This window comes from Dama dama, chromosome 30 (genome assembly GCF_033118175.1).
Source record: "Dama dama isolate Ldn47 chromosome 30, ASM3311817v1, whole genome shotgun sequence".
NCBI classification, from domain to species: domain Eukaryota; kingdom Metazoa; phylum Chordata; class Mammalia; order Artiodactyla; family Cervidae; genus Dama; species Dama dama.
In genome coordinates, this window is record NC_083710.1 from 17,153,962 (window position 1) to 17,175,851 (window position 21,890).

General features: G+C 39.1%; 1 protein-coding gene across 2 annotated transcripts in view; it reads left to right on the forward strand.

Moving 5' to 3' along the window:
• The window catches only part of DNAJC15 (DnaJ heat shock protein family (Hsp40) member C15), an 82,448-nt gene that overhangs the window by 28,010 nt on the left and 32,548 nt on the right, over positions 1-21,890 (forward strand). For both annotated transcript variants that reach the window (XR_009691337.1, XM_061133514.1), the window contains exons 2-3: positions 3,333-3,384; positions 8,550-8,623. Coding sequence is in view for 1 of the 2 variants with exons in the window: in XM_061133514.1 (XP_060989497.1) it covers positions 3,333-3,384; positions 8,550-8,623 (126 nt within the window). In the remaining variant the exon portion in view is untranslated. The remainder of the gene's footprint in view (positions 1-3,332; positions 3,385-8,549; positions 8,624-21,890) is intronic.

A 21,890-nucleotide genomic window follows, 5' to 3' on the forward strand; every position in this document is an offset into this window, starting at 1 on the left:
TTTGAAACTTTGATACCAAGATATACTGGGAAGAGATATTTAGAGTCCTTTTCTGGGATTGGTAACTAGTGTTTGGTGTTCTGTGAAAATTCCTCTCATTGGCAAAACCCAGCCAGTAGCAGGAGGGCAAATGAGGACTGGATAATGTAGTCTTTTGAGGCAAGTGGAGACAGAGGTACAGAGCAAGGCAGAGGAGAGTGGAAAATGAACCTGGGGGGACAAATAGAGAATAATCATCAGAGTATTCAATACTTATTTATTGAAAATTGAATTGAATTTTTAATTGTTAAACACAATTGAGCCTTACATATTGTTAGATTAAAGTGAAAAATGACCAAATGCCTAATGGTTTAATGTTTTTGATATAAATATCTTGACATAAAAATCTCTTTAGTAAGGCAACTTTTTTTTTCTCATATATATTTGAATAGTCAGAATAGTAAAAATGTTATAATAATTAATCTATAAAAAAAGCCTACCTCAGAAACCACTTCTGTGAATCTTCTTTTACTCAGACAAATTTAAAAGTACATGTGCCAAGCCACTGTGCCAAGTCCTTTATGTACATTATTACTGTTATCCTAGAAGTGAATCCTAGAAGGATATCCTAGAAGAATCACCCTAGAAGTGTAGACACTACTGCTTGGTGCTTGATTCATTGGTGAACAGAACAAATTCCACAAAGGTCAGAGATCTTTATATTCTGGTATTAATATTAGTACACCATTTTGGTTTGGTGGTTGTTACCATTAGTATTCATGTTTATCAGCCATTTAGATTTTTGTTTTCTATGAAGTCCCTGACCTACTCTTTTGTCCATTTCTATTGGATTGTCTGTCTCATTAATGGGAAAGAATTCTCTGTATTTTTGGATATGTGCTTATTGTCTTTTATGTGTTGCAAATGAGTTCTTCCATTCTGTGGCTGGTTCAAGCTGAAATATTGAGACTATGTCAGATCTTGATAGGCACAGATAGATATTTCTAGTCAGATAAAAGAGTAAGTAGAGTTTATAAGGAAGGAAAATAAATTCACACATGAAGCAGCTGAGTACTTTGGTTGAACTGAGAATTTTTAAAGTGAACCAATGGAAAATAAGACTGGAAAACTCAAAATCTGTAGTCCCTGGGAAGCTCTGGAAAATGGCAAAAATATACCTCAACAGAACTTCGTTTTCTTTCTTTTTTAAACTTTTTATTTTGTGTTTGCGTATAGCTAGTTAACAATGTTGTGGTAGTTTCAGGTGAAGAGCAAAGGGATTCAGCCAACCCAGAACATCTTCTTTAAATTAATACACATCTCCCTTCAGTTTCAGGAGTAATTAAGTCTAGGCAACCTGAAGGGAGGACTTCCCATGTAGCTCAGCTGGTAAAGAATCCACCCGCAATGCGGGAGACCTGGGTTCAATCCTGGGTTGGGAAGATCCCCTGGAGAAGGGAAAGGCTACCCACTCCAGTATTCTGGCCTGGAGAATTCCATGGACTGTATAGTCCATGGGGTCGCAAATAGTCAGACATGACTGAGCAACTTTCGCTTTAACTTAACCTAAAGGGAGCCTTGAAGACTGTTTGGCCTCTCTGGCTAGCTAGCTCTAGGCTTGCCCTCTACCAGAGAAAGACTCTTCCTTCCCTGAGATTGTCCTAGGGCTCTGCCTGATGAGAAGGTGTATCTTAAAACTGGAACTGAAGAAGCCTAGATGGACTTTCTTCAGCTTGTCTATGAAGAGCTCTGTATATCTAAGAGAGCATTGAGTGCATGAGTGCTCAGTTGCTTTAGTCGTGTCCGACTCTTTGTGAGCCTGTGGACTGTAGCCCACCAGGCTCCTCTGTCCACTGGATTCTCCAGGCAAGAATACCGGAGTGGGTTTGCTGTGCCCTTCTCCAAAGAGAGCATTACTGGGTGTTAAAGTTAGAGCACCTTCATACAGTTGGCCTTTGTGTCCTGATATTTATCCTTGTAGAGTCTCTCGTTGAATATTTGGGGTTTTGATTTCCTAAGACTTGCATTCCCTTACAGAACTTGAAAGCTAATGGCTGTAGGGCTTTTTGGTTTTACTGTCCTTCCAGTCTCAACCTCCATTTTTTGACTTCTGCACTGATATGAAATGAATCCATTCCTGTTCCCTGGTGAGATTGTTGTAGCTATTCTTAGTCTTTGCTGGGTGTTACGGAATTGCCTCTCTCACCACTAATCAGACAAAAAACATTTCTATAGCGTCTCTCCTCAATCATGACCCCATCAAAATTTTGATTTGGCTGCAAATACCTGAAAACCGAAAATAGAAGTAGTATCTTAGGAAGCCAGAGTTTTATTTTTATCTCACGTAAGTCGAGGCAATCCAGGGGCACTCTTGCAGCTCCATGGTCGTCCAGACCAGTGTCCTTCACCTCATTGTTCCTCCGTCCTTGTCCGAGACGGCGGCTCCTGGTATGACGTCCGCATTGCATCCAGTAGGATGGAGGACTGGGAAAGGGGAGGGATGCCCCCGTCCCCTGAAAGACCGCAGGTGCTGCACACACTGCCCTGCTTGTGCGCTATAAGCAAGCCAGCATTCACTAAACAGTGCTGCACCTGAGTCTAAGGGGGGCTTGGAAATACGCGTCTGGCTAAAAATAGGAACTTTTGATCCTGTAGAAGAAAGGGAGAGTGATCTTGGGGGCGTCCATTGATCTTTGCTACCTAAAACCTTTTTCTGTTGCGACTTAAATATTTTCTCCAGGTAGTTGAGGAGAAAAGCAGAGAATAATATGGAGTATATAACTAGTTCACAGTTTATCTGGATGAGCTCATATTTTTAGACTCTGGATTTTTCACTCTTATTTTAAAATTTTTACCTTGGTCTAGAAAGGTAGAAATAAACTAGTTCTTAAGTTCATCACTTTTACTAATTTTCCACAGTTTGGCTTCTTGGCTACACTTGGATATCATATTTTATTATATTTTTAAGTAGAGTGGAGTCCATTTGAGCATCACATATGTAAAGGAGGAGGAAATATTTGCCTTTTATATTTATGGAAGATAAATACACTAGACCGACTGTTAAGAATAGTCTATAGAAAACATTTTAGCAACAGGTAACATAAAAGCTCTTGGTCAGAATGAATTCAAATTACATGGAAATTGAATGAAATCTAAAATTAGTTCACTGAAAATCAGCCAATATAGTGTGTAGGAGATATAATCTCATAGACACTGCAGATATTTAAAACTTCTACAGAACAGAGCTTGAAGAAAATGTAATATTTACCATGATTGTTCTCATTATTTTAAATGATTTACTTTAAAAAGTCATATGTAGCACTGTAAATGATAATCATTTTTTTCCTCTGTAGGCAAGAAGTTTGATAGCTGTGGGGCTGGGTATTGCAGCGCTTGGCTTTGCAGGTAAGATAAATAAAGGATACATATCAATAAATGTTGTAGGAGAAATATTTCCAAATAGCTTTTAGAGTGAATTTTGAGAAGACTCTCAGTATTCTGAGGTTTTTGGTTTTAAGACATGCATTCCCGTTGTTTACAGCATTCGTAGTCCGTGAACATTTGTCAGTATAGATAAATTTTGTAGTGAAGGAAATTAATGCTACCAAAGTTTGGAAAACCAGCCCCAGTAATAATTGATCTTCCTGACATTTTTTTAGTTTGAGCTGTAGTATAGTGTTAAAAAATAAATTTTAACATGAAGCAGTATAAGTGATATGGGCTCTTCTGTACGCCCATATTTATTTTTTTCTTGCAGATAAGTTTATACATTTTCTGTCAGTTCTTTGTGAGCTAGTTATTCTTGTTAGTGTGTTTATTACTCAATTTAATGTATTGGTGTAATTTCTTTGGAAACCCAGGAGGATTTCTTTTACTGCCAAAATCTTTTTAGAAAGAATAGTTATAAAAATTTAAAGTAAAATTGCTATCATTTCCAGTCATTAATTTATAATTTTAAATTACATAGCTGTTGTCTAATTAAATGTTCATCTAAGAGCATTTCTTTGTTGATAAAGATTTACATTTTTCAGTTAACTTTTGTGCCTCCTAAGAGCCATGGGTTTGATCTTATTAATTGTATCTTCTTTGTAGGTGGAGCTGTTAATACATTCTATTGTGGTTATATGCAGTGACATCCAATAGGAAAAGAGACTTAAAAGATTTTGTTTTGTTTTGCATAATATTTAATTCCATACAACTCTATTTTAAAGCACCTTACCAGTGAGAACTTTAAAATCAGGGTGATTAGTGGTTCAGTTTTTCTTGGTTCTTGTACCATCAAAGTCTTATGTCTCATTTTGTAACTATAGTTAACTACTTATGGAGGTTTCATGTGAAGAGTATCATGTCTGAAAAGGAATTCTGACAGACTTGCCCATAAACATAAAAAAATTTTAGTATAAAGTGCTATAGCAGAATAGGCATCAATTCAGTTCAGTTGCTCAGTTGTGTCTGACTCTTTGTGACCCCATAGACTGCAGCACACCACCCTTCCTGTCCATCACAAACTCCCGGAGCTTGCTCAAACTTATGTCCTCAAGTCGGTGATGCCATCCAACCATCTCATCCTCTGTTGTCCCCTTCTCCTTGCACCTTTAATCTTTCTCAGCGTCAGGGTCTTTTCAAATGAGTCAGTTCTTCGCAACAGGTGGACAAAGTATTGGAGTTTCAGCTTCAGCATCAGTCCTTCCAATGAATATTCAGGACTAATTTCCTTTAGGATTGATTGGTTGGATCTCTTTGCAGTCCAAGGGACTCTAAAGAGTCTTCTCTAACCACAGTTCAAAAGCATCAATTCTGCACTCAGCTTTCTTTATAGTCCAACTCTCACATCCATACATGACTACTGGAAAAACCATAGCCTTGACTAGACAGACCTTTGTTGGCAAAGGAATGTCTCTGCTTTTTAATATGTCTAGGTTGGTCATAGCTTTTCTTCCAAGGAGCAAGCGTCTTTTAATTTCATGGCCGCAGTCACCATCTGCAGTGATTTTGGAGCCCGAAAGAATAAAGTCTCTCGCTGTTTCCATTATCTCCCCATCTATTTGCCATGAGGTGATGGAACTGGATGCCATCATCTTAGTTTTCTGAAAGCATGTCTTTCTCATTTCAAATAAAAATCTTACATTTGAATTTGAAATAAGAATAGGCATAGTTACTTCAAATTCAAATGTGAGATTTTTATTTGAAATTAGAGAAAGATATGCTTTTGCCAAGGTCTTCTTTCTAAACTGAGAAGAATTGGTATATGTACTGCATACATATTACACTGTTGCCAAATTCATTTACTACCCAGAATATTAAATAGCAGGCATTTCTCTTTCATAGTCAGCTATAACTGAAGCTTAGAATTTAGAAGAAAAGTATTCCTAGACTGTTAGAACTTTGTCTTCTCTTTTATGGTTAAAGTAAATGTCCAAATGTTAGTTCTTGAAGCCTTTGATTGCTTTTTTACATGCTTTTTTACATTGCTTGGATTGCATGATTGTGGTTTTCAACGAATTTTGAGACACTTTAAAAGCCATGGACATGAGTTTGAGTAAGCTCTGGAAGTTGGTGATGGACAGGGAAACCTGGTGTGCTGCAGTCCATGGGGTCGCAAGAGTTGGACACAACTGAGCGACTGAACTGAATTGAAAAGCCATATTTTATACTGTTGAAGAATCAAATGAAAGTTGATCTCTATGTGATAAGAGATTTAGACGAGTTAGGGTTTCAGCTTTGTTTAATTTTACTTTAACATTCTCCTTGGTTTCAAGAGCTTTTCATCTCCTACCTAGGTTGACTACATCACATCTTCCTAGGTCTAACTAGCATCCTTTGTTTTTCACTATAGCATGTTGTCTGAACAGGAATAACAGTATATTTAGACAGGTAGCAAATTTGGAAAACTCAGCAGTGGCCACAGGACTGGAAAAGGTCAGTTTTCATTCCAATCCCAAAGAAAGGCAATGCCAAAGAATGCTCACACTACTGCACAATTGCACTCATCTCACACGCTAGTGAAGTAATGCTTAAAATTCTCCAAGCCAGGCTTCAGCAATACGTGAACCGTGAACTTCCAGATGGTCAAGCTGGTTTTAGAAAAGGCAGAAGAACCAGAGATCCAATTGCCAATATCCACTGGTTCATCAGAAAAGCAAGAGAGTTCCAAAAAAAAAATCTATTTCTGCTTTATTGACTATGACAAAGCTTTCGACTGTGTGAATCACAGTAAACTGGAAAATTCTGAAAGAGATGGGAATACCAGACCACCTGACCTGCCTCTTGAGAAACCTGTATGCAGGTCAGGAAGCAACAGTTAGAACTGGACATGGAACAACAGACTGGTTCCAAATAGGAAAAGGAGTACGTCAAGGCTGTATATTATCACCTGCTTATTTAACTTACATGCAGAGTACATCATGAGAAACGCTGGCCTGGAGGAAGCACAAGCTGGAATCAAGATTGCCAGGAGAAATATCAATAACCTCAGATATGCAGATGACACCACCCTTATGGCAGAAAGTGAAGAAGAACTAAAGAGCCTCCTGATGAAAGTGAAAGAGGAGAGTGAAAAAGTTGGCTTAAAGATCAACATTCAGAAAACTAAGATCATGGCATCCGGTCCCATCACTTCATGGCATATAGATGGGGAAACAGTGGTTGACTTTATTTTTTGGGGGCTCCAAAATCACAGCAGATGGTGACTGCAGCCATGAAATTATTATTATTATTTTTTTTCTTTTTTTTTTTTCCATTTATTTTTGTTCGTTGGAGGCTAATTACTTTACAATATTGTAGTGGTTTTTGCCATACATTGACATGAATCAGCCATGGATTTACATGTGTTCCCCATCCCGATCCCCCCTCCCGCCTCCCTCTCCATCCCATCCCTCTGGGTCTTCCCAGTGCACCAGCCCCGAGCACTTGCCTCATGCATCCAACCTGGGCTGGCGATCTGTTTCACCCTTGATAGTATACTTGTTTCAATGCCGTTCTCTCTGAACATCCCACCCTCACCTTCTCCCACAGAGTCTAAAAGTCTGTTCTATACATCTGTGTCTCTTTTTCTCTTTTGCATATAGGGTTATCATTACCATCTTTCTAAATTCCATATATATGCGTTAGTATACTGTATTGGTCTTTATCTTTCTGGCTTACTTCACTCTGTATAATGGGCTCCAGTTTCATCCATCTCATTAGAACTGATTCAAATGAATTCTTTTTAATGGCTGAGTAATATTCCATGGTGTATACGTACCACAGCTTCCTTATCCAATCGTCTGCTGATGGGCATCTAGGTTGCTTCCATGTCCTGGCTGTTATAAACAGTGCTTGACTGCAGCCATGAAATTAAAAGACGCTTACTCCTTGGAAGGAAAGTTATGACCAACCTAGATAGCATATTAAAAAGCAGAGACATTACTTTGCTAACAAAGGTCCGTCTAGTCAAGGCTATGGTTTTTCCATTGGTCACATATGGATGTGGGAGTTGGATTATGAAGAAAGCTGAGCCCAGAAAAATTGATGCTTTTGAACTGTGGTGTTAGAGAAGACTCTTGAGAGTCCCTTGGACTGCAAGGAGATCCAACCAGTCCATCCTAAAGGAGATCAGTCCTGGGTGTTCATTGGAAGGACTGATGTTGAAGCTGAAACTCCAATACTTTGGCCACCTGATGTGAAGAGCTGACTCATTTGAAAAGACCCTGATGCTGGGAAAGATTGAAGGTGGGAGGAGAAGGGGATGATAGAGGATGAGATGGTTGGATGGCATCACCGACTCAATGGACATGGGTTTGAGTAAACTCTGAGAGTTGGTGATGGACAGGGAGGCCTGGCGTGCTGCGGTTCGTGGGGTCGCAAAGAGTCGGATACGACTGAGCAACTGAACTGAACTGAACTTGTTATAAAAGACCCATGTAGTTGAATTACTACCTATGTAACAATCTTAAAGCAAATAACATGGTTAGAAGCTTCAGAGGATCATAGCTTTTAGAAAAGAGACAGCAGTATAAGTAGACACACAGTCTAATTAGGACACACATTCTGATTAGTCTGATGATATTTTATTCTTGTTCTATGCCCTCAAAACAGGTTAGGACCTGTTTTGCTATTGATACTTAGTTGTCGAGTCTAAGAGGAGTTTTGATAATTAGGATGACTAAGAAAGGAAAGTACTAAAATAAAAGAAGCTTTTGGTCATCCTCAGTGAGAAATTGATAGTAAACACGTTCTTTGTAAATATTTCCCACGTAATTGCTTTATTACTTTAGCAGTAACTTCATTAAAAGCAGTCCTGTGTTGTATAGATCATAAACATGACTTGTTTTCTATATATTTCAAAGTGATTATCATTGTGAGAAGCAATAGAATTTTTTTTTAATTGGAGTAATTAAAATGAAATCTGTTGTCCATTTAACTAATTAGAACTTTGAAAAATGACTGTCTTTCTGGTAGGTTTTGAAATAGTTATTAAACTAACGTATATAAAGTAAACTATAAATAACTGCTATGGTGAGCACCTTGTGGGTATTGGCTTTCATTACAGAAAATGTATTTGCCTTTATTCCTTTTACTATTATATTTAGGTCGCTACGCATTTCAGATCTGGAAACCTCTAGGACAAGTAATCACAGAAACTGCGAAGAAGATTTCAACTCCTGTAAGTTAAAAATGAGTTTAGTTAGAAATCTAAACTTACTTTGAAGTTTCTTGGGCATATTGTATCTATGCTTATTCCTGACTTTGATAATTACTGTATTCCTTTTAGTAGTATTACATCAACTTTGGGATAATTTGCTTTCCTTGTTCAATTTGTGTTCATTTATTCATTCAGTGATTGTCCTGTGCCAGGGGCTGGGCATAGCTGGTGAACAAAATAGACATGGTCCCTGTCCAGATGGAGCATGCCGCCAAATTTATTTCATCTTGAAATTTGAAACTAGCTTCCTCGTACCACTACACCTGGCTATCTCAAACATGAAATTATATGATTCCAACTTTGAAATCCTATAGGGCTCATACATACATCTACCAGCATCACGGCTCCTGTGCTGAGCAGAATCTAAGTGAAGAATGAATGGTAGTAGGTATCTAAAAAGCTATAGTGTGGTGAGCTGGGGTTTGTGACCCCTGGAGACCATGCCCAGAAAGCTTACGGAAGCAGTGGAGCATTAACACTGACTTCTGGGAAACAGAAGATCTGGGATACATCAACTTGGGCTTGCACCGATTTGAGAATGAGTGACTTGATTCAGCAAAGGCATTATAGGTCCTCGAGGCTTAGTTATGAACAATAACCATACTTTAAAAGGATGACAAACGGAGGAGGAGCCAAGATGGCGGAGGAGTAGGACGGGGAAACCACGTTCTCTCCTACAAATTCATCAAAAGAATAACTGAACGCAGAGCAAGCTTCACAAAACAACTTCTGATCGCTAGCTGAGGTCATCAGGTGCCCAGAAAAGCAGCCCATTGTCTTCGAAAGGAGGTAGGACAAAATATAAAAGATAAAAAGTGAGACAAAAGAGCTAAGGACAGAGATCTGTCCCGGGAAGCGGGTCTTTAGAGGACATTTCCAGACACCAAGAAACCCTCGTGCTGTCGGGCCTGGGGGAAGTGTTTGAATCTAGGAGGGCAACCTGACTGGGAGGGAAACAATAAATAAAACCCACAGATTACGTGCCTAAAAGCAACTCTCAGCAGAAAAGTGCCCCAGACACCCGCATCTGCCACCAGCAAGTGGGGGCGGCATGGAGAGGAGCGGGAGGCATTGCTTGGGGTAAGGTCCAGGCCTGAGTGCCCTGAGGACAGTCGGAGGGAGCTTTTGTGAGTTGCCAACTTGAACTGTGAGAGAGCAGGGAAGAGAGAGAAAATTAACCGGCCCGAACACACTGCCGGCCGTTCGCAGAATAAAGGGACCGAGAAAGTCCAGAGAAGAGCTCGCAGACTGCGGACCGGCCCAGACCCGCCGGAGGCGGGAGCAGGTCGTGGCGAGACACAGGGCGCAGGCACCCAACTGACGCGGGCGGGGACTGGGGCTGGGGGCAGAGGGCAGAGGGCGCATGCACCCGACTGGCATCGGCGGAAACCGAGATTGGGACCGCGGAAGGTAGTGGGTGCGCCGCACCCGGGGAAAGTGCGCCTGTCAAGCTCCTGGCTGCCTGGACCGCTCTGACGGGGAAGGCACAAGAGCGGACGCAGCCTTTTGTTCCGCGCTTTTGTGGAGCACCCGAGGGGAACTGCGCGCGGCAGGGCGCTCTCCATATGGAGCAGCCGGGATCCTGAGCAGCGCAGACCGAGAAAGCAGCGCCAGCCTCTCCCGGCAGCGCCAGCCCATCCCCGCAGCGCCAGCCCCTCCCAGCAGCGCGACAGAACTAGCTACCTGAATAAGAGTCCACCTCTGCCCGCCTGTGTCAGGGCGGAAATGAGGCTCTGAAGAAACCGGCAAACAGAAGCCAAATAAACAAAGGGAACCGCTTCAGAAGGGACCGGTGCACCAGATTAAAATCCCTAAGTGTAAGCTGGAACGAGGAGATATCTGAAACTGAGCTGAACCGACACTGACCTCAACCAGAGAAATTCCTAGATATATTTTTACTTTTCTTTTTTAATTTTTTCTTTTTTATTTTTTCTCTTTTATTTTCCTTTAAAATTCCCTATTACTCCCCCATCACTCCTTAACTTTCATTTTCATAGATTTTTACGATTTTTTTTAATTAGGGAAAAATCTTTTTTTTTTTTCTTTTTTTCTCCTTTTTCTCTTCTATTTTCTATTTTTCTTTTTCTCTTATTTCTTTTAAAGTCCTCTAGTACTCCTCTACTACTCCTTAATTTTCATTTTCAATACACTATAACCTTACCAAAAAAAAAAAAAAAGAAGCCCTATTTTTTAAACTGAACTTCATATATATTTTTAAAAAATTTTTTGTGTGTGTTTTGGTTTTTGTTTTTAATATAGTATTTTTAAGAGTCTAATCTCTACTCTAGATTTTTAATTTTTGTTTTTCAATATACGATATAAATTGTGAACATTTAAGAATCCAATATTCAGTTCCCATTTTTATGCAGGAGTGTGTTGATTATTCTCTCCCAATCTTGACTCTCTGTTTTCTACCTCAGAACACCTCTATTTCCTCCTTTCCCCTTTTCTTCCCAATCCAATTCTGTGAATCTTGGTGGGTATCTGGGCTACGGAGAACATTCTGGGAACAGACAACTGCGTAGATCTGTCTCTCTCCTCTTGAGTCCCCCTTTTTCTCCTCCTGCTCAACACTATCTCCCTCCTCCCTCTCCTCTTCTTCATGTAACTCTGTGAACCTCTCTGGGTGTCCCTAACGGGGGAGAATCTTTTCGCCATTAACCTAGAAGTTTTATTATCAGTGCTGTGTAGTTGGAGAAGTCCTGAGACTACAGGAAGAATAAAACTGAAATCCAGAGGCAGGAGACTTAAGCCCAAAACCTGAGAACATCAGAAAACTCCTGACTACATGGAACTTTAAGTAATAAGTGACCGTCCAAAAGCCTCCATACCTACACTGAAACCAACCACCACCCAAGAGCCAATAAGTTTTAGAGCAAGACATACCAAGCAAATTCTCCAGCAATGCAGGAACATAGCCCTAAACGTCAACATACAGGCTGCCCAAGGTGACACCTAACACATAGACCCATCTCAAAACTCATTACTGAGCACTCCATTGCTCTCCAGAGAGAAGAAATCAAGTTCCATGCACCAGAACACCGACGCAAACTTTCCTAACCAGGAAACATTGACAAGCCAATCGTCTAACCCCACCCACTGGGAAAAACCTCCACAATAAAAAGGAACCACAGACCTCCAGAATACAAAAAGCCCAGTCCAGACACAGCAATCTAAACAAGATGAAAAGGCAGAGAAATACCCAACAGGTAAAGGAACATGAAAAATGCCCACCAAGTCAAGCAAAAGAGGAGGAGAACGGGAATCTACCCGAAAAAGAATTTAGAATAATGATAATAAAAATGATCCAAAATCTTGAAAACAAAATGGAGTTACAGATAAATAGCCTGGAGACAAAGATTGAAAAGATGCAACAAATGTTTAATAAAGACCTATAAGAAATAAAAAAGAGTCAATTAAAAATGAATAATGCAATGAATGAGATCAAAAACACTTTGGAGGGAACCAAGAGTAGAATAACGGAGACAGAAGATAGGATAAGTGAGGTAGAAGATAAAATGGTGGAAATAAATGAAACAGAGAGGAAAAAAGAAAAACGGATCAAAAGAAATGAGGACAACCTCAGGGACCTCTGGGACAATGTGAAACGCCCCAACATTCGAATCATAGGAATCCCAGAAGAAGAAGGCAAAAAGAAAGGCCATGAGAAAATACTCAAGGAGATAATAGCTGAAAACTTCCCTAAAATGGGGAAGGAAATAGTCACCCAAGTCCAAGAAACCCAGAGAGTCCCAAACAGGATAAACCCAAGGCGAAACACCCCAAGACACATATTAATCAAATTAACAAAGATCAAACACAAAGAACAAATATTAAAAGCAGCAAGGGAGAAACAACAAATAACACACAAAGGGATTCCCATAAGGATAACAGCTGATCTATCAATAGAAACCCTCCAGGCCAGAAGGGAATGGCAGGACATACTGAAAGTAATGAAAGAGAATAACCTACAACCTAGATTACTGTACCCAGCAAAGATCTCATTCAGATATGAAGGAGAATTCAAAAGCTTTACAGACAAGCAAAGGCTGAGAGAATTCAGCACCACCAAACCAGCTCTTCAACAAATGCTAAAGGATCTTCTCTAGATAGGAAATGCAGAAAGGTTGTATAAACGTGAACCCAAAACAACAAAGTAAATGGCAAAGGGACCACACCTATCAATAATTACCTTAAATGTAAATGGGTTGAATGCCCCAACCAAAAGACAAAGATTGGCTGAATGGATACAAAAACAAGACCCCTATATATGCTGTCTACAAGAGACCCACCTCAAAGCAAGAGACACATACAGACTAAAAGTGAAGGGCTGGAAAAAAATATTTCACGCAAACGGAGACCAAAAGAAAGCAGGAGTCGCAATACTCATATCAGATAAAATAGACTTTCAAATAAAGGATGTGAAAAGAGACAAAGAAGGACACTACATAATGATCAAAGGATTAATGCAAGAAGAAGATATAACAATTATAAATATATATGCACCCAACATAGGAGCACCGCAGTATGTACGGCAAACGCTAACGAGTATGAAAGAGGAAATTAATACTAACACAATAATAGTGGGAGACTTTAATACCCCACTCACAACTATGGATAGATCAACTAAACAGAAAATTAACAAGGAAACACAAACCTTGAATGACACAATGGACCAGTTAGACCTAATTGATATCTATAGGACATTTCACCCCAAAACAATCAACTTCACCTTTTTCTCAAGTGCACACGGAACCTTCTCCAGAATAGATCACATCCTGGGCCATAAATCTGGTCTTGGAAAATTCAAAAAAATTGAAATCATTCCAGTCATCTTTTCTGACCACAGTGCAGTAAGATTAGATCTCAATTACAGGAAAAAAGTTGTTAAAAATTCAAACATATGGAGGCTAAATAACACGCTTCTGAATAACCAACAAATCATAGAAGAAATCAAAAAAGAAATCAAAATATGCATAGAAATGAATGAAAATGAAAACACAACAACCCAAAACCTATGGGACACTGTAAAAGCAGTGCTAAGGGGAAGGTTCATAGCATTACAGGCTCACATCAAGAAACAAGAAAAAAGCCAAATAAATAACCTAACTCTACACCTAAAGCAATTAGAGAAGGAAGAAATGAAGAACCCCAGGGTTAGCAGAAGGAAAGAAATCTTAAAAATCAGGGCAGAAATAAATGCAAAAGAAACTAAAGAGACCATGGCAAAAATCAACAAAGCTAAAAGCTGGTTTTTTGAAAAAATAAACAAAATTGACAAACCATTAGCAAGACTCATTAAGAAGCAAAGAGAGAAGAACCAAATTAACAAAATTAGAAATGAAAATGGAGAGATCACAACAGACAACACTGAAATACAAAGGATCATAAGAGACTACTACCAGCAGCTCTATGCCAATAAAATGGACAACTTGGATGAAATGGACAAATTCTTAGAAAAGTATAACCTTCCAGAACTGAACCAGGAAGAAATAGAAGATCTTAACAGACCCATCACAAGCAAGGAAATCGAAACTGTCATCAAAAATCTTCCAGCAAACAAAAGCCCAGGACCAGATGGCTTCACAGCTGAATTCTACCAAAAATTTAGAGAAGAGCTAACACCTATCTTACTCAAACTCTTCCAGAAAATTGCAGAGGAAGGTAAACTTCCAAACTCATTCTATGAGGCCACCATCACCCTAATTCCAAAACCAGACAAGGATGCCACAAAAAAAGAAAACTACAGGCCAATCTCACTGATGAACATAGATGCAAAAATCCTTAACAAAATTCTAGCAAACAGAATCCAACAACATATTAAAAAAATCATACACCACGACCAAGTGGGCTTTATCCCAGGAATGCAAGGATTCTTTAATATCCGCAAGTCAATCAATGTAATACACCACATTAACAAATTGAAAGATAAAAACCATATGATTATCTCAATAGATGCAGAGAAAGCCTTTGACAAAATTCAACACCCATTCATGATTAAAACTCTCCAGAAAGCAGGAATAGAAGGAACATACCTCAACATAATAAAAGCTATATATGACAAACCCACAGCAAGTATCACCCTCAATGGTGAAAAATTGAAAGCATTTCCCCTGAAATCAGGAACAAGACAAGGGTGCCCACTCTCACCACTACTATTCAACATAGTGTTGGAAGTTTTGGCCACAGCAATCAGAGCAGAAAAAAAAGTAAAAGGAATCCAGATAGGAAAAGAAGAAGTGAAACTCTCGCTGTTTGCAGATGACATGATCCTCTACATAGAAAACCCTAAAGACTCTTCCAGAAAATTACTAGAGCTAATCAATGAATATAGTAAAGTTGCAGGATATAAAATTAACACACAAAAATCCCTTGCATTCCTATATACTAACAATGAAAAAACAGAGAAATTAAGGAAACAATACCATTCACCATTGCAACAAAAAGAATAAAATACTTAGGAATATATCTACCTAAAGAAACAAAAGACCTATACATAGAAAACTATAAAACACTGATGAAAGAAATCAAAGAGGACACAAACAGATGGAGAAACATACCATGCTCATGGATTGGAAGAATCAATATTGTCAAAATGGCTATTCTACCCAAAGCAGTCTATAGATTCAATGCAATCCCTATCAAGCTACCAACGGTATTTTTCACAGAACTAGACCAAAGAATTTCACAATTTGTTTGGAAATACAAAAAACCTCGAATAGCCAAAGTAATCTTGAGAAAGAAGAATGGAACTGGAGGAATCAACCTGCCTGACTTCAGACTCTACTACAAAGCCACAGTCATCAAGACAGTATGGTACTGGCACAAAGACAGAAATATAGATCAGTGGAACAGAATAGAAAGCCCAGAGATAAATCCACGAACTTATGGACACCTTATCTTTGACAAAGGAGGCAAGGATATACAATGGAAAAAAGACAACCTCTTTAACAAGTGGTGCTGGGAAACCTGGTCAACCACTTGAAAAAGAATAAAACTAGAGCACTTTCTAACACCATACACAAAAATAAACTCAAAATGGATTAAAGATCTAAATGTAAGACCAGAAACTATAAAACTCCTAGAGGAGAACATAGGCAAAACACTCTCCGACATAAACCACAGCAAGATCCTCTATAACCCACTTCCCAGAATATTGGAAATAAAAGCAAAAATAAACAAATGGGACCCAATGAAACTTAAAAGCTTTTGCACAACAAAGGAAACTATAAGTAAGGTGAAAAGACAGCCCTCAGATTGGGAGAAAATAATAGTAAATGAAGAAACAGACAAAGGATTAATCTCAAAAATATACAAGCAACTCTTGAAGCTCAATTCCAGAAAAATAAATGACCCAATCAAAAAATGGGCCAAAGAACTAAACAGACATTTCTCCAAAGAAGACATACAGATGGCTAACAAACACATGAAAAGATGCCCAACATCACTCATTATCAGAGAAATGCAAATCAAAACCACAATGAGGTGCCATTACACGCCAGTCAGGATGGCTGCTATCCAAAAGTCTACAAGCAATAAATGCTGGAGAGGGTGTGGAGAAAAGGGAACCCTCTTACACTGTTGGTGGGAATGCAAACTAGTACAGCCGCTATGGAGAACAGTGTGGAGATTTCTTAAAAAACTGGAAATAGAACTGCCATATGACCCAGCAACCCCACTTCTGGGCATACACACTGAGGAAACCAGATCTGCAAGAGACACGTGCACCCCAATGTTCATCGCAGCACTGTTTATAATAGCCAGGACATGGAAGCAACCTAGATGCCCATCAGCAGATGAATGGATAAGGAAGCTGTGGGACATATACACCATGGAATATTACTCAGCCGTTAAAAAGAATTCATTTGAACCAGTTCTAATGAGATGGATGAAACTGGAGCCCCTTATACAGAGTGAAGTAAGCCAGAAAGATAAAGAACATTACAGCATACTAACACATATATATGGAATTTAGAAAGATGGTAACGATAACCCTATATGCAAAACAGAAAAAGAGACACAGAAATACAGAACAGACTTTTGAACTCTGTGGGAGAAGGTGAGGGTGGGATGTTGCGAAAGAACAGCGTGTATATTATCTATGGTGAAACAGGTCACCAGCCCAGGTGGGATGCATGAGACAAGTGCTCGGGCCTGGTGCACTGGGAAGACCCAGAGGAATCGGGTGGAGAGGGAGGTGGGAGGGGGGATCGGGATGGGGAATACGTGTAAATCTATTGCTGGTTCATGTCAATGTATGACAAAACCCACTGAAAAAATAAATAAATAAATAAATTTAAAAAATAATAATAAAAGGATGACAAACGGACAGATAATTAAACTCAGGAACGAAAGAACTACAAGTGACTTTGCCAATTGAAAATTCATGTCTGTGATTAGAGGGAGTGTGTGTTTATTTTCTGCTTTTCTGTTTATATTTCGTCTTAAGTATTAATAGGTATTTACTAATGGCATTCATTCAACAAATGTTCATTAAGCACCTACTACATGAAAGTGAAAGCAGCTCAGTCGTGTCCGACTCTTTGGGACTGCATGGATTGCAGTACCCCAGGCTCCTGTGTCCTCCACTGTTTCCCGACGAGTCCATGGAATTCTCCAGGCCAGAATACTGGAGTGGGTAGCCTTTCCCTTCTCCTGGAGATCTTTCCAATCCAGGATCGAATGCCTTCCCGTATTGCAGACAGATTCTTTACCAGCTGAGCCACAAGGGAAGCACTTGCTCCATACTAGATGTAATTATGGGGAGTGCGATGTAGTCATGAGCCAGACAAAGACACTGCCCTCTAGGAGTTTACTTTTTAGTGGAGACAAATCACAAATAAGTAAGATATATAATATGTAGAGGTATTGAAGTTAGAAGTTTAGTTTTCTTTAAAAAACTAAATCAGGGTGCATGAAGTCCTAGTCACTTCAATTGTGTCTGACTCTCTGCAACCCCATGGACTGTAGCCCACCAGGCTCCTTTTTGTCCATGGAATTTTCCAGGCAACAATACTGGAGTGACTTGCCTTTTCCTCCTCCAGGGAGTCTTCAAACCTGTGTCTCCTGCATTGCAGGTGGAATCTGTACCACTGGGCCACCCAAATCAGAGTAAGAGATTGATTTTTTGACAGCAGAGAAGAGTCTATTTTAGATAGGTTAGGGAAGGTCTCTCTGAGAAGGGAACAGACCATGTGAACATCTGAAGTGCCTCCTAGGCAGTGGGAAAGCTGCAGAGACCCTGAGGTGGGGATGAATTTAGCAGCAGGAGTAACTCCAGTATGAGTGTGTGGAAGGAATAGTGGTCGTTCGGGCCCATATCACTTAGGGCCAAGTAGACTATGACAAGGACTGCAGATTTTAAGTCTGATGGAAAGCCTTTGGAAGGTTATGAGCATGAGGGCAGCAGACTAGAATAAGCCAGAGGAGAAGCTGTGAAATGTGTTGAGAGGGCATTGAGATAGTCCAGGGACTAGGTGATGGTCAGTAGAAATAGAGCAATAGGCCTGGAAATAGTGACATAAATGTTTGTTTTTCCACGTTTGTTATTGTTCAGTTGCTTAGTCGTGTCCAACTCTTCGTGACCCCGTGGATTGCAGCACCCCAGGCTCCTGTGTCCTCCACTGTTTCCTGAGGAGTTCTCAGATTCTTGTCCACTGAGTTGGTGATACTATCCAACCATCTCATCCTTTACTTGCTATATGTTTATGTATAGTAAACTGGGAGACTTTCAGAAATCATTTTTCTCCTGTTTGATGATCTTCAGTAGACAGACTTATAACTAGAAGACTCATGTTTTGTAGAATTACATTATTCAACGTTGTAAAGGAAGGGAGAGAAAGAAAACGAGAAACATTTCACTGCTCTGTGGAGGCTCACAGGTAAGGTGGCGTAGTTTAAGAGACCGTCATGGGTGTCCTGAAAGGCGGGACAGCATTTCTTAATAAGAGGAAAGGGATACACCCCACCCTTTCCTCTGTGGCCTTCAAGTTAAGACAAGTGGCTTTCATCTGGCCTCTTTTCCACAAAGTACCACTCATGCAGTTTGCAGTAAAGCCTCTTGGAGTATCTATCATCATCGTAATTAAACCTCAGTGAAGATGTTAGTTTTTGAAAATAATTCTTTAAACATTAATTGTTCCAGGGAAATTGAAGAATGAAAAATATGCATACTTCCCTTGGCATTGATCTCAAAAAGCCAAGTTCATAAGCTCGGCATTTACAGTGTTTTGCTTTTATAACCCTGTCCATTGAACCAGTTACTAACAGATGGGGACTGCAGTCATGTGTCAGTAAATTCCTGTCATTCAAAGGAGAAGGTTCAAGACTCGGGTTCCTGTGGGCTCCCGCTTCATTTTTCCTCAAAGTGTATTTGCTCCTTCTATGCTTTAACATCAGTTTGTTCTTCTGTCTCATCTTTTTCTCACGCTTCCCTCTCTCCCATTTTTCTGGAGTGTTGCCTAGAATAGTTTCTTTCATATGGAATGTATGGAGAGTTTGTTTCTTCCCCTCTTTCCATATACAGCTGTTTGTTCTGTAAGATCCTCATATTTTTTCCTTCCAGTGTGTCTCTGCTCCTGGAACTCATTCATGGCCTCTTTCAGCAGTTTGATAGATTTGCTTCAGTAGTTTAACTGAAGGAGAGGATTGGCAGTGTGCTGTGAGCACGGAGGTGGGTTATGTCCACAGTCACATCTCCTCCAAAGCAAGAAGCCCAAAGGCTGTCTGGGAACCTGCAGAACGCAGGTGTGGTTGAGTACTGTGTGTGTTTACTCCTTGGTATAAATGTCCCCTCTCTTCAGCCCTCTGGGTTCTGAAATGTGATCTGTTGTTAAGCCTCTCTGCTTCCCTTGGGACCTGCTCTGTGCACTAAGGTGCATTCCAGGCATAGTCTCTTTTTTGGCCTGAGGGCTGAGGCGGCAGGCGGCAGCCCTTAGCCCTGTACTGATGAAGTTAGGAATGGTCTCTGTCTGCCGTCCTGGTTTTATTAATTACCTTGATGCTATGTTTTGTGTTTGTTGACCCTGGATTGAGTGTTTTCGTCTTTCTTTCCTCTGGTGAGTGGGTTGCTGTGATTTTTCTTTATGTGCAGTCTCACCTGTTTTAAACCTTTCAGGATTTCTTTGAACTTTCTGCTTTGGTACTGGTTCCATTTCTTGTTTTCTAGGCCAATTATGGATTTTTCTTGTTTAAAATATCTCATTTTAAAGAGCCTTTGGAAAGTAAAAGACTTATTATTCAGTCTGCTATTCTTAATCAGAGCCTTTTTCTTAATTTTTTTAAGTATTCATGTATGTTTATTGACTCAGCTATTGTGTGATTACCCCTAATTTTTTTTTGGAGAAAAAACCCAAGTCATTCATCTTCTTTTGAGGCTTTTATTTTTCTATTTGTGAATTTGCCTTTTACTTGAATACAAGTTTTTAAAATTGGACTTAAATTGTTTTTATGGTTAGGTGAAGTTCATGGAAATAATACTAATTAGAACTATCCTTCTGTGGATCTATAAATCAAATAGATGATTCTGCATAATTAAAGTTTATAGTTTATGTTAAATGTAAAATGTATTTCTTCTCTTAAGACTATGGAATGATGTATTTTTCTGGTTGTTTGGAGGGCTGTTATGTTTCAAGTGATTGAGTAAATTAGCTAATGAAGACTTTCATTTAACTTGGTTAATTTCACATCATTTTTGATAATATATAGCACTACAGTATTCAATGTTAATTTTAGAAGGAAAATTATTTTGACTTTTGTTTATATATTTATATATTTTAATGAGTAAAGTAATACAAATAATAATTTGTAAGGATCAGAGTATCTTTCAAATAGACAACAGAATAAATCCCACTCTTTCTGTTCTTGGAAATTCTGTTAGAAAAATTTAACTATCTACTCCATCTGTTTGATATAGTTGTTCCTTATTATAATCACATTTTTTGTGAATCTTACCATTTTGTTGACCCACCAGTGTTGTCAGAAAACAGTTCTGCATTGCGTGTTTCTATATAAGCTAATGATATAATGCAGTATCAGTATGTTGTATTTATAAGCTTCAAAGGGGTTACAGTTTCAATTGAAAATTAGGTAATATAAAACCTAAACTCCACATGAGTTGAGAAGGCATGATTTTGTCTTCTACTTTTCTATATATAGCCCCAAATATTAAATGTCTGTCCTCAAAAATGATCTCGTTCCTTCAGAAGGATCGTGATGATTGTATAGTTACAGATTGACTTACTTGAAAGCAGGTCAGTATTTATGGTCTGAGCCTCATCCAGATGCTAGACTCTAACCTTTTCTTAGTCACCTTTTCTACCTGGAAAAAATCAAAGTAAAAAATTTGCTTGGATGTAATAGCCGCTTTTAGGGTTAATGAACTTTGTGAATATAGTGGAAATGACAGTTTATGAAATATCATCAATTTATGTTTATTGTATGCTGAAAACTTTAAAATTTGGAACTCCCAAAGGTAGATACTCATAGAAATATTAGAGAGTGGTACATATACACAGTGGAATATTACTCAGCCATTAAAAAGAATTCATTTGAATCAGTTCTAATGAGATAGATGAAACTGGAGCCCATTATACAGAGTGAAGTAAGCCAAAAAGATAAAGACCAATACAGTATACTAACACATATATATGGAATTTAGAAAGATGGTAATGATAACCCTATATGCAAAAGAGAAAAAGAGACACAGATGTATAGAACAAACTTTTGGACTCTATGAGAGAAGTCGAGGGTGGGATGATCTGAGAGAACAGCATCGAAAACATGTATATTATCAAGTGTGAAACAGATCGCCAGTCCAAGTTGGATGCATGAGACAAGTGCTCAGGGCTGGTGCACTGGGAGGACCCAGAGGGATGGGATGGGGAGGGAGGTGGGAGGGGGGATCGGGATGGGGAACACATGTAAATCCATGGCTGATTCATGTCAATGTATGGCAAAAACCACTACAATATTGGAAAGAAATTAGCCTACAAGTAATAAAAATAAAGGAAAAAAGAAAAAAGAAATATTAGGGAGTAAGGTATGCATCTAGTAAAAATTTTAGTTGCTTGAGAGAAACCTTAAAACCAGCTGTTCTTCATCTGTTAAAGCCCTATTCCTTTATGTATATTCCCTATACATCTCTTATTCTTTTACATATCCCTATCTGTCTTTGTGCTTGTGTGTATATATATATATATATGTATATATATATATATATATATATACA